Source organism: Lemur catta, chromosome 2, assembly GCF_020740605.2.
Source record: "Lemur catta isolate mLemCat1 chromosome 2, mLemCat1.pri, whole genome shotgun sequence".
NCBI classification, from domain to species: domain Eukaryota; kingdom Metazoa; phylum Chordata; class Mammalia; order Primates; family Lemuridae; genus Lemur; species Lemur catta.
The window spans coordinates 146,712,234-146,733,270 of record NC_059129.1 but is presented as its reverse complement, the minus strand read 5'-3'; the positions used below and the strand labels follow the sequence as shown (position 1 = coordinate 146,733,270).

Genomic DNA, 21,037 nt, shown 5'->3' with positions numbered 1-21,037 from the left:
TTCCCTCTATACTATATAATTGCATTTTTGTACCCCTGAGCCAACTTCTCTTCATCCCCACCCCCCACCCCCGGCCCTGGTAGCCACCTTCCCACTCTCCATTTCCATGAGAGCCACTTCTTTATCTCCCACTTACGGTGAGACCCTGCAGTGTTTGTCTTTCTGTGCCTGTGTTATTAGTATTTCACTTAACATAGTGAGCTCCAGTTCCACCCATGTTGCTGCAAATGACAGAATTTTAGTCTTCTGTATGACTGAACAACCTTCCACTGAATATATACCACGTTTTCTTTCTCTATTCATCTGTTGTCGGGCACTTGGGTTGATTCTGTATCTTGGCTATTGTGAATAGGGCTGTAGTCAACATGGGCTTGCAGATACCACTTTGATACATGGATCTCCTTTCTTTTGGATATATGCCCAGCAGTGGGATAGCTGGATCATGTGGTGGTTCTATTTGCAGTTTTCTGAGGAACCTCCACACTGTTCTCCGTAGTGGCTGTGCTGATTGACACTCCCACCAACAGCGTGTGAGGGTCCCCTTTCTCCACATCCTTGCCAGCATTCATTATATTTTTTTGGTCTTTTTATTCATAGATATTAATAATAGCCATTCTAATGGGGTGAGATCATGTCTTATTGTGGTTTTAATTTGCATTTCCCTGATAATTAGTGATATTGAACAGTTTTCATATACTTATTGGCTATTTGTATGTCTTCTTTTCAGAAATATCTACCCAGATCTTTTGCCCATTTTTAAATCCAGTTATTTTTCTTCTATTGAGTTGAGTTACTCATATATTCTGATTATTAATCCCCTGTCAGATGGATGGTTTGCAAATATTTTTTCCCATTCTGTGGGTTGTCTTTTCATTTTGCTGATTGTTTTCTTTGCTGTACAGAAGTGTTTTTAGTGTGACATAATCTCATTTGTCTATTTTTGCTTTTGTTGCCTGTGCTTTTGAGGTCTTTCCAAAAAAACCCTTGCCCAGACCAATGTCCTTTAGTGTTTCCCCAGTTTTCTTTTAGTACTTCTATACTTTCAGGTCTTACATTTAAGTCTTTAATCCATTTTGAGTGAATTTTTGTGCACGGTTAAAGATGAAGATCTAGTTTAATTCTTCTGCATATGGACATGCAGTTCTCCCAGAACCATTTATTAAAGAGATTGTACTTTCCCCGGTGCATGTTCTTGGTGCCTTCGTCGAAAATGAGTTGGATGTAGGAGCAGGAATTTATTTCTGGGTTCTCTATTCTAGTCCATTGGTCTGTGTGTCTATTTTATATGAATGTCATGCTGTTTTGGTTACTATGGCTTTGTAGTATAATTTGAAATCAGGTAGTGTGATGCCTCCAGATTTGTTCTTTTTGCTCAGGGTTTCTTTAGCTGAAGTCTTTTTTAGTTACCTATGAATTTTAAGATTATTTTTCTATCTTTGTGAAGAATGTCATTGGTATTTTGATAGGAATTACATTGACTCTGTAGATCACTTTGGGTAGTATAGACATTTTAACAATATTAATTCTTCCAATCCGTGAGCATGGTATACATTTTCATTTTTTGTGTGTCTTCTTCCAGTTCTTTTATCAGTGTTTTATAGTTTTCCCTGTAGATATTTTACTTTTTGGTTAAATTTATTTCTAAAGATTTTATTCTATTTTTTTGTAGCCCTTGTAAATGGGATTGCTGTCTTGATTTCCTTTTCTTTTTCAGATTGATTGCTGTTAGCATATATAAATGCTACTCATTTTTGTATATTGACTTTGTATCTTGTAACTTCACTGAATTTGTTTATCAGTTCTAAGAGTCCTTTGGTAGAGTCTTTAAGTTTTTCCCTACGTAGGGTCATGTCATCCATAAACAAGGATAATTTGGATTTTTCCTTTCCAATTTGGATGCCCTTTATTTCTTTCTCTTGCCTAATTGCTCTGGATAGGTCTTCTAGTACTATGTTGCATAACGGTGGTGAAAGTGGACATCCTTGTCTTATTCCAGATCTTGGTGGAAAGGCTTTCATTTTCCCTGCATTCAATATTATATTAAATGTGAGTTTCTCATATGTGGCCTTTATAGTGTTGAAGGATGTCCCTTTTATACCCAATTTATTGAGAGCTTTTATCCTGAAGGGACACTGAATTTTATTGAATGCTTTCTTAGCAACTATAGAAATGATCATATGGTTTTTGTCCTTGATTCTGTTGATGGGTCATTCATCACATTAATCAATTTGTGTATACTGAACCATCTTGGCATTCCTGGGTTGAATCCCACTTGATCATGGTGACTGATCTTTTTAAAGGGTGTTAAGTTTGGTTTGCTAGTATTTGGTCAAGAATTTTTGTATCTATGTTCATCAGGTACATTGGGATGTAGTTTTCTTTTCTTGTTTTGTCCTTGTTTGGTTTTGGTATCAGGGTAATTCTGGTCTCATAGAATGAATTCTGAAGTATTCTCTCCTCTTTGATTTTTCAAAAGAGTTTAAGAAGAATTGATACTAGATCTTTAAATGTTTGGTAGAATTGAGCAATGAAACCATCATGTCTAGGGCTTTTCTTTTATGGGAGACTTTTTATTATTGCTTCAATCTCATTACTCATTACTGGTCTGTTCAGGTTTTCTATTTTTTTGTGGTTCAATTTTGGTACATTGTATATGTCCAGGAATTTATCCATTTGTGTTAGGTTTTCCAGTTTGTTGACATATACTTGTTCATAATAGTCTCTAATGATCTTTTGTATTTCTGTGATATCAGTAGTAATGTTTCCTTTTCATCTGACTTTATTTATTTGGGCTTTCTCTCTTTTTACTTAGTTGGTCTAGTTAAAGATTTGTGGATTTTGTTTATCTTTTCAAAAAACCAACTTTTCATTTTGTTGATATTTTGTGTTGTTTTTAATTAACAAGACTCAATTTCATTTATTTCTGCTCTGATCTTTGTTATTTTTTTCCTTCCAATTTTGCATTTGGCTTGTTCTTGCTTTTCTAGTTCCTTGAGGTTCATTGTCAGGCTCTTTATTTGAATTCTGTTTTTTTTTTGAAATAGGCATTTATTGCTATAAATTTTCTTCTTAGTATAGTTTTTACTATATTCCAGAGTTTTTGGTATGTTGATTTTCATTTTCATTTGTTTTAAGAATTTAAAAAAATTTCTTCTTAATTTCTTCATTGATCCATTGGTCATTCAGGAGCATGTAGTTTAATTTCCATGTGTTTGTATAATTTCCAAAGTTCTTGTTATCGATTTCTAGTTTTATTCATTGTGGTCAGAAAAGATACTTGATATGACTTTGACTTTTTAAAATGTGTTGAGACCTGTTGTGGGCTAACATATGGTCTGTCCTGGAGAATGTTCCATTTGTGATGAGAAGAATGTGTCTTCTACAGCAGTTGGATGAAATGTTCTATAAATATCTGTTTGATTCATTTAGTCTAGATTATAGTTTAACTCCAGTGTTTCCTTGTTGATTTCCTGCCTGGATGATCTGTCCATTTCTGAAAGTGGGGTGCTACAGTCCCCTACTATTATTGTATTGCAATCTATATCTCCTTTTAGATCTATTATTTGCTTTATATATCTGGGTGCTCCAGTGTTTTGGGGTACGTATATATTATAGTTAGAATAGTTATATCCTGTTACTGAATAGACCCCTTTATCATTATATAATGACCTTCTTTGTCTCTTTTTACAGTTTTTTTTTTTTTTTTGAGACAGAGTCTCACTCTGTTGCCCGGGCTAGAGTGCCGTGGTGTCAGCCTAGCTCACAGCAACCTCAAACTCCTGGGCTCAAGTGATCCTCCTGCCTCAGCCTCCTGAGTAGCTGGGACTACAGGCATGTGCCACCATACCCCGCTAATTTTTTCTATATATTTTTAATTGTCCAGATAATTTTGTTCTATTTTTAGTAGAGATGGGGGTCTCGCTCTTGCTCAGGCTGGTCTCGAACTCCTGAGCTCAAATGATCCACCCACCTCGGCCTCCCAAGTGCTAGGATTACAGGCATGAGCCACCACGCCTGGCCTTTTTACAGTTTTTGACTTAAAGCCTATTTCATCTGATGTAAGTATAGTTACTCCTGCTCTTTTTTGGTTTCCATTTATATGGAGTATCCCTTTTCAGTCCTTCCCTTTCAGCTTATGTGTGTCTTTAAGTTGAAGTTAGTTTCTTATAGGCAGAATATAGTTAGGTCTTGGTTTTTAATCCATTCAGCCACTAAATTTCTTTTAATTGTAGAATATAGTCCATTTCCATTCAATGTTATTGTTGACATTTAAAGTCTTACTATTGCCTTTTTGTTACTTTTCTAGTCCCTTTGTAACTCCTCTCTTCCTTATTTTCTTACTGGTTTCCTTTGTTATTAAATGATTTTTCTCTGTTACTATAACTCATTGCTTTTTATTTTTAGTGTATTTATTAGAGGCTTTTGCTTTGTAGTTACCATGAAGCTTGCAAACAACATCCTATAGTTATAAGAAGTTATTCAAAACTGATACCAATTTAACTTTGATCATACAAAAAAGAAAAGAAACAACACCCCTAAACCCTGTACACATTAATTCCTTTCTCTTCCCACATTTTGAACTTCTGATGTCACAATTTGCATTTTTTTATATTGCCCATTCTCTTAACAAATTTTTTAGTTATTATTTTTCATAGTTTTATTTTTTTAACCTTTTTAGTGCAGATGTAAGTATTTAGTAATGATATAAAATTTATCACCGTGATTACACTATTAGCATAACCATCATGTTAGCATACTTTTCTTTCTGTTTGAAGAACTACTGTTAAGACTTTTTGTATGACAGGTCTGGTTGTGATAAATTCCCTCAGCTTTTGTTTGTCTGATGAAGTCTTCATCTCTCCTTCATTTCTGAAAGATAGATTTTCTGGGCACAGTATTTTCGATTGACAGTTTTTTTACTTCAGCACTCTGAATATATCCCCTCTCTGGGCCTGTAAGCTTTCTGCTGAGAAGCCTGCTTGGATCTCCCTTACACGTTGTTTCCTTTTTTCTCTTGCTGCCTTTAGGATACTCTCTTTGTTTTTGAACTTTGAAAATCTGATTATGTCTTGAGGTATTTAGGTTGACTCTGTTTGGTGACTTTTCTGTACCTGGATACCAGGTACCTTCCTGTACCTGGATATTTATATCTTTTTCCAGGTTTGGAAAATTTTCTATCATTTTGTTTTTATTTTGAGATGAGGTCTTACTCTGTCACCCAAGCTTGAGTGCTATAGCATGATCATAGTTTATTGTAACCTCAAACACCTGGGCTCAAGAAATCCTCCTGCTGCAGTCTAGTGAGTAGCTGGGCTACAGGCATATGCTACCATGACCAGGTAATTTTTAATTTTTTTGTAGAGACAGAGTCTCACTATGTTGCTCAGGCTGGTCTTGAACTCCTGGCCTCAAGTAATCCTCCCACCTTGGCCTCTCAAAGTGCTGAGATCACAGTTGTGAACCACCACACCTGGCCTATTCTTTCTTTGATTAACCTTTCTACCCCTTTATCTTTCTCATTTCCCTCTTTAACTCCAATAACCTGAATATTTGCTCTTTTAATATCATTCCATAGATCCTGTAAGCTTTCTTCATTCCTTTTTATTCTTTTTTCTTTTATCTCCTCTGACGATGTTTTTCAAATGTCTATCTTTGAACTTAGTGAGTCTTTTCTTCTGTTTGGTCAATTGTGCAGTTGATGCTCTCTATTGTATTTTTAATTTAATTCATTGTATTTTCAGCTCCTGGATTTCTGTTAAATTTTAATCTTTCTGTTAAATTTCTCTAATAAATTTATGAATTGATTCTCTGTTTTCTTGAAGTTCATTGAGTTTTCTTAAAACAGCTTTTTGGAATTCTTTGAGAGACCAAACATTTCCATCAGTTTAGGGTTGGTGTCTGGCACCTTATTTTGTCTATTTGGTGAGGTCATATTTCCCTAAATGCTCTTCATTTTTGTGGATATGCAATGATGTCTATACATTGAGGGAATTGGTGTTTATTTTAGTTTTCAAAATCTGGCTTTGTTTGTGCCTGTTCTTCTTTGGAGGTCCTTTTAAGGATTCTAAGCAGACTATTGAATTCCCTGAGCCTATGGCTACTGCAGTCATGTCAGCACTAGAGGGTGCTCTAAGCCTAGGCTTCACACAAGGCTTGCAAGGACTCTGAGTTCGATGCAGCTTTCCAGCCCAGGTGGACCTGGGAAAGACCTCAGGTGGGTACTGGGGCAGTGTGGGAATGCTAACCAGGGACCTGAATCCAGAAAACTGTCCCAGTGGTTTTGATGGACATGCCACCCAGCAGGTCTCTGTACAGGTGGGATGAGTCCCTGACTGCAGCAAGACGAGCTGGAGTTGAGACTAGGCCACTTCAGGCACAGATGGGAATAATTCCGTAAGTGCAGTGAGAAGGGCTGGGGCTGATCCCAGGCCCCCTCAGGATCTGCTGTGAGATGGAGGCTGGAGAGCCTGGTTTCATTCACTCAGAGGGGCATGTGTCTCCCAGAAAGACCCTGTACTGATGGGATAGCTCCTGACTGCAGCAGGATGGACTGGAGCTGAGACTGGGCCCTCCTGGGGGGGCTCTGCTGTGGGACAGAGGCTAGAGAGCCCAGTCAAGGGGCATGTGTTTCCCAGAAGTTCCCTGCACAGACAGGATAGTTTTGTGATTGCAGCAGGAGGTGTCAGAGCTGGAACTGGGCCCTCCTTGGGATCTGCCATGGGGTGGAAGCTAGAGACCCATCTTGTTGGCCCAGACAGGTATGCATCTCCCAGCAGGTCTTAGCACAAACAGGATAGGTTCCTGACTGCAGAGAGAAGGATTGGAGCTGACTCCGGGCCCTTTGGTATCTGCGGTGAGATTGGCTCACAAGAACACTTGTCTCCCAAGTCTCAGCACAGATGAGACAGTTCCATGGTTGCAGTGGGAGGGGCAGGAGCTGAGTGTGCGTCCCCTTGGGATCTGCTGTGGGAAGGAAGTTGGCAAGCCCACCAGGCAGGCTCAGCCTCCTGGCTTCGAGTGTGGGTGAGTCTCCCTTTGTGTCCTGGTGTGAGCAGCTCTGAGCTGGGACCTCAGCTGCAGGAGCTGGAGCTGAGCCACAGGGCCACGTTCATTTCACAGCTAAGACAGATGTGAGTGGGCAGACAAGCCTTTCCGCCAAGGCACTAGTGTGCGCAATTCCTTCTGGACCCCTTGGCGGGAGGTTTTTATTGTGGGCTCAAGGTCAAATGGGGCTGTAGCCAAGCCCCTTGGAGGACTGGGCTTCAACCCAGGTGCAAGTGTGGCAGGTCAGCCACCTAAGTGTCAGTCTGCCTGCTCAAAAAGACCCTCCTAGATCTTGGACTCTACTGGGGTTTCACAAACTCCTACCTGAATCCTGAGGCTCCCACAGAGAGACTTTCGACTATGTATGGGTACAGAATGCTGTTGTGAGGGGTATGAGTGGGTTACCTTCTATTCTGCCATCTTGATGACATCCAGTATTTACTCTTTCTCTGGCTTTTTTCACTTGGAACAGTTGTGATTCATCCTCATTGCTGCATTCCATAGTTCATTCTTTTTTATTATTGAGCAATATTTCATTGTGTGGATGTACCACACCATGTTTATACATTCTCCTGTTGGTGGACAGTTAGGTTATTTTTAGTTTTTGACTATTACAAATAAAGCTATTATGAATATTTGTGTTTGTTTATTTTGTTTTATAAATGTAAATTAACCCTAATCTTCTATGTTATGGATGATTTTATATCCAATTATTCAATCAGTTATTGAGAGAGGCGTATTGAAATCTATGACTCTAATTGTGAATTTGTCTATTTCTCTTCCATCGGTTTTTTACTTCATGTATTTTGAAGCTCTGTTATTAAAACACATAAGTATTTAGTATTTTTATGTCCTTTTGATGAATTGACTATTTATTATAAAGTGACATTCTTAATCACTAGTAATATTTATTGCTCTGAAATCTATATTAACTACTTTTTATTTTCATTAATGTTAGCATGGTATGCCTTTCATTTCTCCCCTCACAACTTTTATATTATTATTTTCATGCATGTTATTTTACATATATTATAAACTGAGAATGCATTATTACATTTGCTAAACAGTGATCTTTCAGAGGGTCTCAAACAGCAAGAAAAATATCTTACGCATTTACCCCTCTAGTAGATTTCTAGTCCTCGCCATTCCGTTGTGTAGGTGCATGTTCCATCTGGTAGCATTTTCCTTCTGCCTGAAATATTTTATTTAATATATATTATGGTACAGACACGGTGATAAATTATTTCAGCTTTTGTGTGTTTGAAAAGTTTTTATTTTGCTTTGTTTATGAAAGATATTTTTACTGGGTAGATAGTTCTGGATTGACAGATTTTTCTTCAGTATTTGAATATGTTGATTCACTGTCATTGCAATGAGAAATGTGTTATTATCTTTATCTTTGTTCCTGTGTATGCAAAGTGTCATTTCTGTCTGGCTGCTTTTAAGATTTTCTATTTATCAGTATTTTTGAGCAATTTTATTATGATTTATCTTGGTGTAGTTTTCTTCATAGTTGTTTCTCTTAGGGTTCTCTGGGTTTATAGTTTTCATCACATTTGGAAAAATTTCAGCCATTATTTTTTTTAAACATTCTCTCCCTTCCACTCTTTATGGACTCTTCTTACAGGCATTTTAGATCACTTGAAGTTTCCCACAGCTTACTAATACTCTTGTTTTTATTTATATATTTTTCATTTTGTATGGTTTCTATTGCTTTGTCTTCAAATTTACTAATCTGTTCTTCCATAATGTCTAATATACTATTAATCCCACTAAGTGTGTTTTTCATCTCATTCCTAGTTTTCATCTCCAGAAGTTAGATTTGGGTCTTTTTTTTTATGTCTTCTATGTCTCTATCTAACTTTCGAGCATATGGAATAAAGTTATAGTAACTGTTTGAATGTTCTTGTCTAGTAATTTTAACATCTGGATCAGTTTTGGGTTGGTTTCAAGTCCATCTGGATGATTTGTGGGCATTTTTCTATTGTTTTTTATTTCTCTTTGTTTTTGACTGAATGTCCTTGTCTCCTTGAATATGTGGCTATTTTTGATTGATTGTGGACATTATATATGAATAAATGATTAGCTGCTTTGAGACTCCGGATGATCTTAACTTCTTCTAAATAGGATCTATGTATCTGACCATGCTAAGGGCACTAGCAGGCCCAGATTACCCTAGTCCAGTCAGGTATTGAAAGGATTCACAGCTAGGTTTCAGTTCTTGTGAGGGTTGTTCTATTTCAGTTCACTTTTACTCCTGGGTTTAGTCCTTTTTGGATTCCCAATCTAAGCCTAGACGGTTTAGCAGCATGCCCTTTTCTCTCATTTTAGTAGACTGTGCCAAGCAGAAATGTACTAAAATCCATCCGTAGTGTTTTACAGAAATAAATGTAGATTCCTCAACATTAAGGCAGTCAACTCTATTTCAAAATACTTTGTTAGGTGACAGAATTCTTTGCCTTCCTCCCAGTAAGGTACTTCTGTTTATGCCCCGAAAATGATGCATTTATACACCATTTTTGTCCTTAACACCATAAATAGCTCAGCTTCTCGACTGCCTTCAGTGGAACTGTCAGAAGGTTGCCTTTCTGGTAGATGTCTTCGTGGGATCACCACCCTCAGTTTTCTTCTCTACGATCTTGGTGTCATAGTGCTTCATTGCCGTGGTTGCTTTCTGCTGCCTTCAAAAATATATACTTTTACAAATTTTGTCCAGTTTTTCTTGTTATTCTCATCAATAGGGTTGGTAGAGACGAACCTGCCTGCCATCACGAAGGGTGGAACTCTTCAGTGATATCCCTCATATCAAACTGCCTGTTGTCTCCTTGAAGTCATGTGTAAGCATCTCAGTCTACCATGGGCCAAACAATGATTGTTCTACTGTGATCCCATCCTTCCTCCCTGTGTTCTTTGTTTCTTGTGCCGTCGTTCACCCAGGGTTTCAGCCTGTAACTCTGATTCCCTTTGCTTCTGTTCTTTCCTCCTGCCCTGTGTCCCTTGGTCACGGAGTCTCCTCTGTGGTCCTCTCTGCGTGTGCATCCCACTGCTGTAGCTCAGGCCCTTCTGGTGTCTCCCTCGCTCTTTTCATTCATTTTTGTCTGTCTCCTGGTGTGTCCCTGACTCCCGTCTCTGCTCCATGCTCACAGCAATATTGTGTTCCTGGGAAACAGATCTGACCATTGTTTCTTCTGCTCAGATGTTTTTGCTGGCTCCATTCCCCAGAGCTCTGTCCAAACTGCTCACATGGTCACCGAGGCCACCGCGCCCCAGCCTCACAGCCCCTTTGCTTGTTCCAGCAGCTTCCTGGCCATGCCTCGCTTTCCCAGACCAGACTGCTCTCGTCCTCTTGTCAATTCCTCCTTATTCTTTTCCTTAGTCTTTAAGTTTCAGATCAGCCATGACCTCTTCTGGCATGTAGTGGAGACATGATACACATTTGTTTAATTAAGAAATAACAAAATGATAGAACGAGGGAACCTGCATCATTTTATTAGTGTGTGATAGTGAGTAGGAGTGAAATGCTTCCCTTGAGAGAATATTTATCAGTACACAAGCAGGAATTTTAATGAATAAATTCAAAATGAATATATAAAATAAATATATTTGAAAAATTCAATCAAAATGTTTGTATCCCCATCATATCCTGAATCAAAAAAAAAAAAGAAACTTAAAAAAAAAGTTTACACAAAAGGTGTTAGTAGTTTACAGTAATCTATTGTATATTTTCAAAATAGCTGTAAGAGAAGAATTAAAATGGTTTTAGCATTAAAAAGACAAATATTTAAGGTGATGCCTACCCCAAGTACGTTCTTTTGATCTTTACCAAGTGTATGATTGTATTGAATGTACATGAACCATGAATCTATGTACATCTATTATGCATCAATTAAAAATTAAAAACAAATATACTTACACAAGGAAAAAAAAGTAAGTGAAGAAGATGGTATAGAATTTGCTGTACTGCTGTCTTTTAAAGATGGAGGAAAGGGCTATAAGGCAAATATTAATAAAATAGATGGCCTCTAGAGGCTGGAAAAAAAGAACAGAGATTCTCCGCAAAGGCTTTCAGAAGGAATGAAGCTGTGTGAACACATTTTAGAATCTGGCCTTCAGAATTTGCCTCGCCCAAGCCAGGGCTACAAGCGTGTCCTTCCCCCGTACAGAGTTCCCTGTTTCCATTAGCTGTGGGTTTACCCCACCACCACCTCCACCTCCCACCCCCAATCCCCTACCTGACTGGCACCCAGTGAGTATTACTACAATGTGAGAGAAATGCCATTTGATCCAGCAATCCCACTACTAGGCATCTATTCAGAGGAAAAAAGACATTCTATAATAAAGACATCTGCACTCGAATGTTTATGGCATCACCATTTACAATTGCAAAGGTGTGGAAACAACCAAATGCCTGTCAATACATGAGTGGATTAATAAAATGTGGCATATGTATACTATGGAATACTACTCAACTACAAAAAACAATGGTGATCTAGCACCTCTTATATTATCCTGGATAGAGATTGAGCCCAATCTTTGAAGTGAGGTATCACAATGATGGAAAAATACGCACCACATGTACTCCCCATCAAATCGGTACTTATTGATCAACACTAAGGTGCTCATCTGGTAGTAATCTTCACTTCCTTTTGAGCATTCATCATCAGCATCTTTAATGTCCATACTTTTATCAACAGTCTGTTTATGATTATGTATGCATCCTCTAAGATTATAGGTTTTTGTAAATGCTATGCTCTCCATTCCTCCTGAGATCTTGCCTGCAGAGTTTTTAACAATCATATTTATACTAACAATCTGCTCAAAAAAATTTAGGTTTTTTCTAATATGCTCCTCAAAATTTTTCCAGCTTCCACCTATTACCCAATTCCAAAGCCACTCCACATTTTTAATTATTTGTATCTAATAATAGCAGGAAATACTAATCACACCTGACATTCACAACTAATTGTCATGAGACTATCATGAGCCTCTAAATGCATACATTTTATTGTAGCATGTAACTCTTTCTGATAAAATGTAATAAAGTATAACTAGAAAATAAAAAGAAAATTCAATCTATTCAATTTCTTAGGTTTGAGGTTTTGTTGTGCTCTTTTATTTCTTGAATATTATCTATGAAATATGGTATTTTTGTTTTTTGTTAATTTTCTCAGTTTCTAATCCTACAAGGACACCATCAGCCGATTACTGCCATGGCTTTTGGAAATACAGCGGCCACACCTATATTGTGCTCTGCGTCGCAGGACCGCGTTGTAGTGTGGGACCTGGAGGAGTGCAGAGAGAACGTGCTTCAAGGTAATGGAAACTGAAAACATATTTTTAAAAATGCACAAGGGAATAACTCATCCTTAAGTGTATTAGGTCACACCAGGGGCCTTGGAATCATTTTTTGCTCCCTTAACCCTGAAGCAGGCATTCTAGCTGGGTGTTTTGTGTGGAAGCAAACCACACCCCCAGATGCGCTGACCTTTGTTTGTGGTGAACTGATATTATGGGCTCATTAGTTTTAATCTTATGTAATTTCTTATTTTAAAAACAGAATTTTGTATAAACCCTAACACATGTAGGCAAGTTGAAATATTCTTTCCTTATGTGACAAGTGTTTCTTGAGCACATAAAATATTTCAGGCTGGAGACACAGTCTGAGCCTCTGTGGAATTTACAACTTAGAGTTTGAGACAGATAAAAAAAACCATGTAAGCTGGAAGGTAAATGGTTATAAATTGTGGGACATGCAGTGGACAAAGCAAATACGGTGCTGCAGGGAGAACAGGGTGGGAAGCATCGTGTGTAGGGAGATCTCTGGGAGATGACTTTGGATGAACATGGAAGGGGTTGGATGGGGGAGGGGTGGCTTGGTGGGGGTGGGGCATGTGTGGAGGGTGCGTGTCCTGTCGACAGGTCCAGGTTGTGGACATCTGGCTGTTGACGTGTCCACACTGCCCCATCCCAGGCCACACACGGAGCACTTGCTGTTGCTCGCTGGCTGGGAGCTGCTTGGGTGGCTCCACTTGCAGCTGGGGTCATGTGGTCAGCTTTGCTCCACACACTTTGCCACCTGGGACTGGGCTGGCTGGAGTCCTGGAGGGCACGACAGCCCCTAGGCCGAGGCTCAGATGGGCACCCTTCCATCCTGTCCCCCCGATGTTGGCCAGAGCAGCCACGTGGCCCAGCCTGGACCTGGGGTGGACACGAGGGAGACACAGAATGTGGACGTGATGCTGGGAGAAGCTGACGAACCGACACCAGTGGTGACACTCCCTCTAGGGCTGATCCCGCGAGGGACTGTCGTGGGCACACTGTTGGGAAAGGTGCTGTGTTTAAGGTGGAGCCCAGACGACCGTGCCGTTGCCGTGTGTGCTGGAAACAAAATACTCCTGCTGGGTGTCGAGGTAAGGCCAAGTTCACGAGTGCAGCTGGTGGAGCGAAGAGCCAGGGGGCCTGCACGCCTTTGTTTCTGCCCTCCTTGGAACTTTCCTGCCCTTATCTTTAGACAATATTTTAAATTTAGCATATTTTTATAAATATGTTAGGGAAAACATATCTTTATCTTGCAATTGGAAAGCCACTAGAATCAGGTACTCTTTTTATATAAATCATAAAAACTTTCTGTGCAATCTGGGCATTCGGGATGACTGCAGACATGTTCAGGGAAACACTCGCTTCCCGGGTATTCTCCAAAACCCTCAGAGCATGGCGCCTCTGTTTATCTCTTTTATCAAAATTTGCTTTTCATCAGGAACCAGACTTTTCTTGCTTATTTCTGAATTGGGATTAGTTTAAGTAAACGTGCTCTAAATCTCTGGTTTGACTGGAGCGGGTGCGCTTCGCCCACAGCAACACCAAGTGCTGGAAGTGGGAAGTGGGGTTAGTGGGAGTTTGGGGGAACTTTTTGTTCCCTCTGGATTTGTGCTCTGCTTGAGGCTTATTTGGGGATGACCGAAAGCCTGGCAAGATGGCTTGGCTTCAGTTAGCAGAGCTGTTTGCCTGCTATGGCTTTCCTTGCTGCATCCCCTTTAAAAATTTAGGTTAGGAAAGGTGTTGGGTATAAAATATTAGTTGACTGTTGTGGGTCTAGTGTGTGGTAGGCGTTTTGGGGATACTTTTTTGTGTTCAAGCGATTTTTGGCCTAATTGTGGAAATTGAGGCTCGCAAATGAAAAGGTTGACATCGTAAGTTAAGCCACAGAGGAGCGATGTGTCTCGGAGGGAGGTGGAGAGGCTTCGGTCATCTCCAGCTGAGTAGTCTGCAGAAGTCTCCTAGACAGGTTAGTATTGGAGCTGTCAATATTTGAAATGTTTTATTGTAAACATCTTGTGGTATTTAAATGGATTAGCATTAGGATACATCACCATATATAACAAAACTAACCACTGAAATGAAAAGAATTAACATTGTTACGTCGAGAAAAGTAAAACCAAAATGAATTAGGGAGATACTTAAAACTGTCAGTGTGTGGAGCAAGGGACGGTGCCCCAGAGAGAGAAATGATCAGTGGGGACCAGGTCTCGGCCACATACTCCGCAGCCCTCGGACATTAAAAGTGAGGCAGGAGACTTCTGTTCCAGATGTGTGCACGCCTGTGCAGACCTCTTCCTGCTTCCTTGGTGCAGGAAAAACAAATGTGAGGAGATTTATGGGGGAAAGTAGCTCAGTAGGCATGGGTGCACGGGCTGCCACAGAAGTAGACATGCCATGAGCAGTTTACATTCCTTTAACAGAACACTCAGCAAATAAATGGTTTATGAAATTTGATTTGAATGACTTCAAATGGATACTGAACACTTTTTGGTAAAGGTACTTTTTAAGCAACATAAAATAAAAATATAACCATGAAGTATCAAAAGCAAACACCTTAAAATATTTTTCAGGATATGATGTTATTCATAAACAATTGACTACCTTTATTTTGTAGAAAGTGAAGGAAATAGAAATGTGTATTTAATAATAGTCTCATAACTGTCCCTTTAGGAAAACACATGTTATAATCTTGCCTTTTCTTTTAATGGGAATTGACATAATATACTTGATATTCTAAATTGTATTTATCAATGACTATATGTTGTATTATTAACGAAAGTCTTCCAGAGTTAAGTGTCTATTTGTATGTTGTCACTGTATATATATACATGTGTGCATATATATGTATTTTTTTCTGCGGGTATAATAGGGGATATTTCTCTTGTCTAGATTGAATGCTCCAAAGTGCAGGGAACATGCCCTGGCCCTAGGTGCCTGGAATCCCAGATGACTGTGAATTTGGGAACACCTGATGGATGCTCTCCTACCTGATTTCTTAAGCCACACTGTGGGATTCCAGCTTGTGACACTGACTTCCGGGGGCTGCTGGGCTCTAGGAGGTTTTAGGGATTGTGGAGCAAAGGCTACCTTGCACACAGCCACTGACGCGCCATCTTGTTTTGTTTTGGTGACTGTGACGGAGCGTAGATGCTGAAGGAGACAGACACAGGGCGGATCCATTGTGATTGACAGGGGAAGGGAAGGGGACAGAGGGCAGAGAGAGGTGGAGAATGAAGGTTGGAGCACCCACTCTCTGCTGAGTCCTGGCGGCAGAAACAGCCTCAGAGCAGCGTGCAAGTGTGGGCAGGAGGAAGACAGGCCGTCCTGAGGAGGCGCCTGCTTCGTAACTTGCTTATGGTCTGCTTTGGTTAGGACATATCTTTTAAAATTGGTGACAACGTGGCCTGTGATTGCATAGGTTCCCCTCTTAGCCCAGGCATCTTTATTTTAATGTCTGGGTTTATATAAAGATAGTTCCAAATTTGGAAGAAGGAATCATATAAAATAGACTGTGTTTTAATAGGAACTATTTTCTGTGATATACATGTAACTTATTGATGATAATAATTACCAGAAAGTTCAGTGATTGTCTTCCTTCCCAAATTCTCTCAGAATCCGTCTGTACTGGCCGAGCTGGAGGGCCACCTGGGCCCGGTGACTGCAGTGGAATTCTGTCCCTGGCAAGCAAATACCGTCATCTCAGTTTCTGAGGACAGAAGCTTTAAGGTGAGGGGATGGACATCAGACTGCTTTTATATGTAACAAGTGCTTTGGAAAAATGCCTGTGGGCACACTGATGCAGTGCTTTTGGTTTATGGTCACTGCCACATAAGTGGTTCTGTTTCAGCCACAATTCTGTAAGGTGACTATTGTCCTGATTTTGATATAAAAATGAAGAAGTGATGTTTTGGCTGGGGTCACTGGGCCGAAGAGCTGGGCTTGGGTCTTGTATGTAGGACAAGCCTTCAGCCTCCTGCTTTCTCAAACCCAAACCCAGGGGCTAGGAGAGCAATAGCATTAACTTACATCCACAGTATTTCCTGGGGACCCAGAGCAGAAGAACCAGTCTCCAACGTTAGAGGATTCAATCAGGACTAAATTAGGCTTTAAAAGAAAATAAAAATAAATTAAAATGCAAGTCCAGTTCCCATCCATCTGACACCTGAGTGTGCAACTGCTGGTCTGGGTGTGGACCTGCCACGTGCGTGTGCACCTGTGGGTCAGGGTGTGGACCTGCCACGTGAGTGCGCACCTGCGGGTCAGGGTGTGGACCTGCCACGTGAGTGTGCACCTGCGGGTCAGGGTGTGGACCTGCCACGTGCGTGTGCACCTGCGGGTCAGGGTGTGGACCTGTCACGTGCGTGTGCACCTGCGGGTCAGGGTGTGGACCTGTCACGTGAGTGCGCACCTGCGGGTCAGGGTGTGGACCTGCCACGTGCGTGTGCACCTGCGGGTCAGGGTGTGGACCTGTCACGTGCGTGTGCACCTGCGGGTCAGGGTGTGGACCTGCCACGTGAGTGCGCACCTGCGGGTCAGAGTGTGGACCTGTCACGTGTGTGTGCACCTGCGGGTCAGGGTGTGGACCTGCCACGTGAGTGCGCACCTGCGGGTCAGGGTGTGGACCTGCCACGTGCGTGTGCACCTGCGGGTCAGGGTGTGGACCTGTCACGTGTGTGTGCACCTGCGGGTCAGGGTGTGGACCTGCCACGTGCGTGTGCACCTGCGGGTCAGGGTGTGGACCTGTCACGTGTGTGTGCACCTGCGGGTCAGGGTGTGGACCTGTCACGTGAGTGCGCACCTGCGGGTCAGGGTGTGGACCTGTCACGTGAGTGCGCACCTGCGGGTCAGGGTGTGGACCTGTCACGTGAGTGCGCACCTGCGGGTCAGGGTGTGGACCTGCCACGTGCGTGTGCACCTGCGGGTCAGGGTGTGGACCTGTCACGTGCGTGTGCACCTGCGGGTCAGGGTGTGGACCTGCCACGTGCGTGTGCACCTGCGGGTCAGGGTGTGGACCTGTCACGTGAGTGTGCACCTGCGGGTCAGGGTGTGGACCTGCCACGTGAGTGCGCACCTGCGGGTCAGGGTGTGGACTGCAGCAATTTAATTTACACTTGTAGCTTGGGAGTGTTGAATACATGCCTAGGAAGTATTTCTAAGTTTGTCTTATTTTTGTGTTTTCCAATTGTTTCAAATCCATAGGTGGTTATTTTTGGAAGTGTTAGTTTTTTTTCTAAATGATTATGGCATTTTTTATTGTGTTCTACAGTTTCATCATATATGCTTATTGTATTATTTCCTGTTTTAGATAATCATTTACATTGATTAATATATATTAGGTAGAATTGTTAGTTTGAACTAACAAAAGTTTGAGCTTTTGCAATACTGGCAACATTTTTATGTCTTCTGAAGAATCTTATGTTTGTCCAAAGGTCTGGGACTGTCGTATGGGATCGTTAATGTACACTTCATCTGTGTTAACAGGTAAGTTTAAACATTGTTCACACTCCCTGGAAACAGGCTGTGGGTACCCGCACCCTGCCAGTGGGTGGCTGCTGTTCCCTGTGGCGGGGCTGTGCCGGCAGGCGCGTCTGGCGCAGACGGTCCCACTCAGCGGTGTCCTCCATCCACGTGTTAAAAGTATTCATTTAACACTTAGTGTCCTTGAAGTTTTTAACTTAAAATTAAACATATGCTTGGAGTCGGAGCCTTTCTGCTCTCGGATGAAATGCCTGAGCACCGCAGGGCACGACCAGCCGCAGCGGCCCGTGCGGGGCGGGATCCCTTGGGTCCCGCATGTGGTTAGGCGCCGGCGGCACATCCCACTCCATGGTCAGGCATCACGCAGTTGTGCCGCTGGTGAAGCAAGGCAGCTGCGTACCTGCGTCAACGTGCCTTTTGGAGGTAAATGAAACCAGTCCACGGCCATAGATGCGGGATCATACGATACGTTAAGCAGCATTAAGAGATTTCTTTGCTGCTGGCCTTGGAGCAGAGGGGGTTCCACAGTGTGCCCCTGAGCCTATCTCGCCTGCCACGCCTGTCTCCCTCACATCTCATGGGACAGGTTTCCTAGCATTTATTTTGCTCCTCTTGTGTGCACATTCTCTTTTCCTGGGACAAGAGGAAATTAGAATAAGATAGTTTTCTTCAGATGAGGAACATGAAAATGCCCCTCAAAGAATACACAGATACCTTAGTAACCTGGTAGAGTGATTATTATATTTTCTCAAAGATTTAACATTCTTTCCTAGTTAATTTATCTCTGTGTGGACTGGCATTTTAGCAACTTGAATATATTGCTTTATCTTAGGGATAAAGCACATTTCTTGGAAGGATGTTAGAAATATTTTTCTGAAACAAATTATGTGGGTTTATTATTTGACTGTCAAGAACAATCGTACACTTGATCTTTGATGCCTTTTATAGTTTATTTAAAGCATACAGTATTTTTTAATATCTATTTATCTTTCCAAATTCTTGACAGTTTAGAGTAAGTTTTAAATGAAATGACATTCTAGGCAACACATTTTTAGAAAACAAGACATCCATTTAATTGCTGTTTTCATCACTAATTCCATAATGTTATTATTTCTGATTGGCTGAGGAGTCACTCTATTGCCACTGTCATGTCCCAGGTTGTGCAGCTGCTGGAGGTGATGGTGCAGGGGTGTGGTATGAACCCTGTCCCCACTGTCATGTCCCAGGTTGTGGAGCTGCTGCGAGTGATGGCTGAGGGGCCTGGTGTGAACACTGTCCCCAGTGTCATGTCCCAGGTTGTGGAGCTGCTGGAGGTGATGGTGCGGGGGTGTGGTGTGAGCACACCAGGCTTTCTGTTGGGCTGCGATGTGATGTCAGGACTCACTACTGGCCACCAGGGCTTTCTTTTTGACGTTACTTTCCTGGATTCCATCATCCTTGTGGAGTTTTCAAGATTTGTATTCTCTTACAATTTCTACTTTTTGATGAAGAAATTGTTTTGGAATAGTACAAACTTCACTAAAATAAATATCATAAAACAAATTCTAATTTTCAGCTTAAGTGATACCCGATGCTTCAAGATAAATAGTCTCACGTTCCTTTTAACAGCATATCCTCTTCTTAGTCTGTTCATCGACGCAGCGAGTAGGCAGCTTGTGACCGGCTGTGCTGACGGCCAGGTAAGGGAGCTGCACATCATATTCCAAAGGTCTTTGATTTCGTATTACTTTGTATTTTCTTGTGATTTGGAGAAAGCAGCCCACCTCAGTGTGCTGGTCCTGTCACCTTTTGTGTGTCAGCATCGCTGTGGGGGCTTTTGCCACAGTCCAGGGCCCTGGTGGGCTGGTGGGCAGAGGAGCTGCCACTCCCTCTCCACAGCTCCGGGCGTGATCCTCGCAGGCAGCCAGGGCGGAGCACCACTCGTGTCACCACTCATGTTGGCTTTATACATTTTTGAAAAACTCAAAGATACTCAAATTAGTCTTTTTTTAAAGGTTTTGTTTTAGGTGAGCATTTTGAGTTTACTTCACAAAACCTGGATAAAGTTGCTGTTGATATACTTTGAAAAAGTTACATTTTTGGAAATTAAGATCACTTATTTTTTGACAAAGTTATGTCTTGTCACCCAGTGGTGTGTCAGGTGTGTTCATGGCTTGGGAAAGACTGGGCTGTAGGAGGTCCCTGGGGCAGGGAGCCTGTGGGAGGTGTGTGGCCTGCACCTGCCACCAGAATTCTCCTCTGGCTGCGGAGTCGGCAGCAGGGAAGGGTCCGAGCACGGGTGTTAAAGAGCAGCAAAGAGCTGTGCAGTGGAGTCTCCACACGACCAAGAGTGACCGATCCCCTGTGACCTGTCTGCACTCTGCTCATCTTTCTCGTTGGGTTTCACTGTCTCATCGTGAGCCAGAAGCCGTGTCTGCCTGTGTTCACTTCTGTAGCTTTGGGTCTTCAGCTTGGCTGAGAGACACCACTACCGCCGTGTGGCCTGCGTGGACCTGAGCAAGAGGAGAGCGAGCTTCTCTGCTAGGAGGGTGAGGGCTGGGCTGTGCCGCCGGCCAGGTATGTCGCCCGACCCTCAGCATTCGTGGGACACTGGACACTGTGGGCCTCTGGGCAGAGTGGGGGGAGAGGGTGGAGGAGAAAGTTCCCTATTTGGGAAGAGCCCAGGGTCATGACCTCAGACAGCCTCTAGAGGGAGGGGGGCAGACTAGCGCTGAGGAAGGTATCTGGTCATTCCGTGTGTGTCAGGGCTTCAGTCCTCAGAGAGGACCTGTCCCCGGGCAGCAGCTGCCACAGTGGTTGTACTGGGGGTGGGGCCCAGGGTTCTCAGGCCCTCCTGCCCTCCAGAGCCGGTCCACGCTGAGCATACTGGGGCACCGCACCGCATAGACCCCGCCTGCCCCCCGCCCTGCCGGCTCCCACCAGCCCCACCTGGTCTCTCCCGCCGCGCAGAGGTGCTCCTGCACGTCTACGTTCCAGCCTGTCCCAGGTGCCTTGTTTGTCTGTTACTAACACAAAAGGAGCTTGTTGGTTTTATTTTTTAATTCAGTTACTGACTCTCCTCCGTAAGAGTAGACATTGAATTTTTCATGTTGGCCAGTGTGTCTTTGTAGCCGCACACATTTATCCCTATGTTGTTATTATTAGTTTTGGTTTTTGTTATTTTGTGTATGACTTTCAACTGTTTTTTTTTTGTATT

At 42.1% G+C, this 21,037-nt stretch overlaps 1 protein-coding gene across 1 annotated transcript in view; it reads left to right on the top strand.

Annotated features, from left to right (window-relative positions):
• The window catches only part of WDR27 (WD repeat domain 27), a 152,590-nt gene that overhangs the window by 3,286 nt on the left and 128,267 nt on the right, over positions 1 to 21,037 (top strand). Inside the window, exons 3-8 of the mRNA XM_045544738.1 lie at positions 12,216 to 12,357; positions 13,330 to 13,454; positions 15,976 to 16,089; positions 17,793 to 17,844; positions 19,450 to 19,520; positions 20,277 to 20,397. Coding sequence (XP_045400694.1) covers positions 12,216 to 12,357; positions 13,330 to 13,454; positions 15,976 to 16,089; positions 17,793 to 17,844; positions 19,450 to 19,520; positions 20,277 to 20,397 — 625 coding nt within the window. The remainder of the gene's footprint in view (positions 1 to 12,215; positions 12,358 to 13,329; positions 13,455 to 15,975; positions 16,090 to 17,792; positions 17,845 to 19,449; positions 19,521 to 20,276; positions 20,398 to 21,037) is intronic.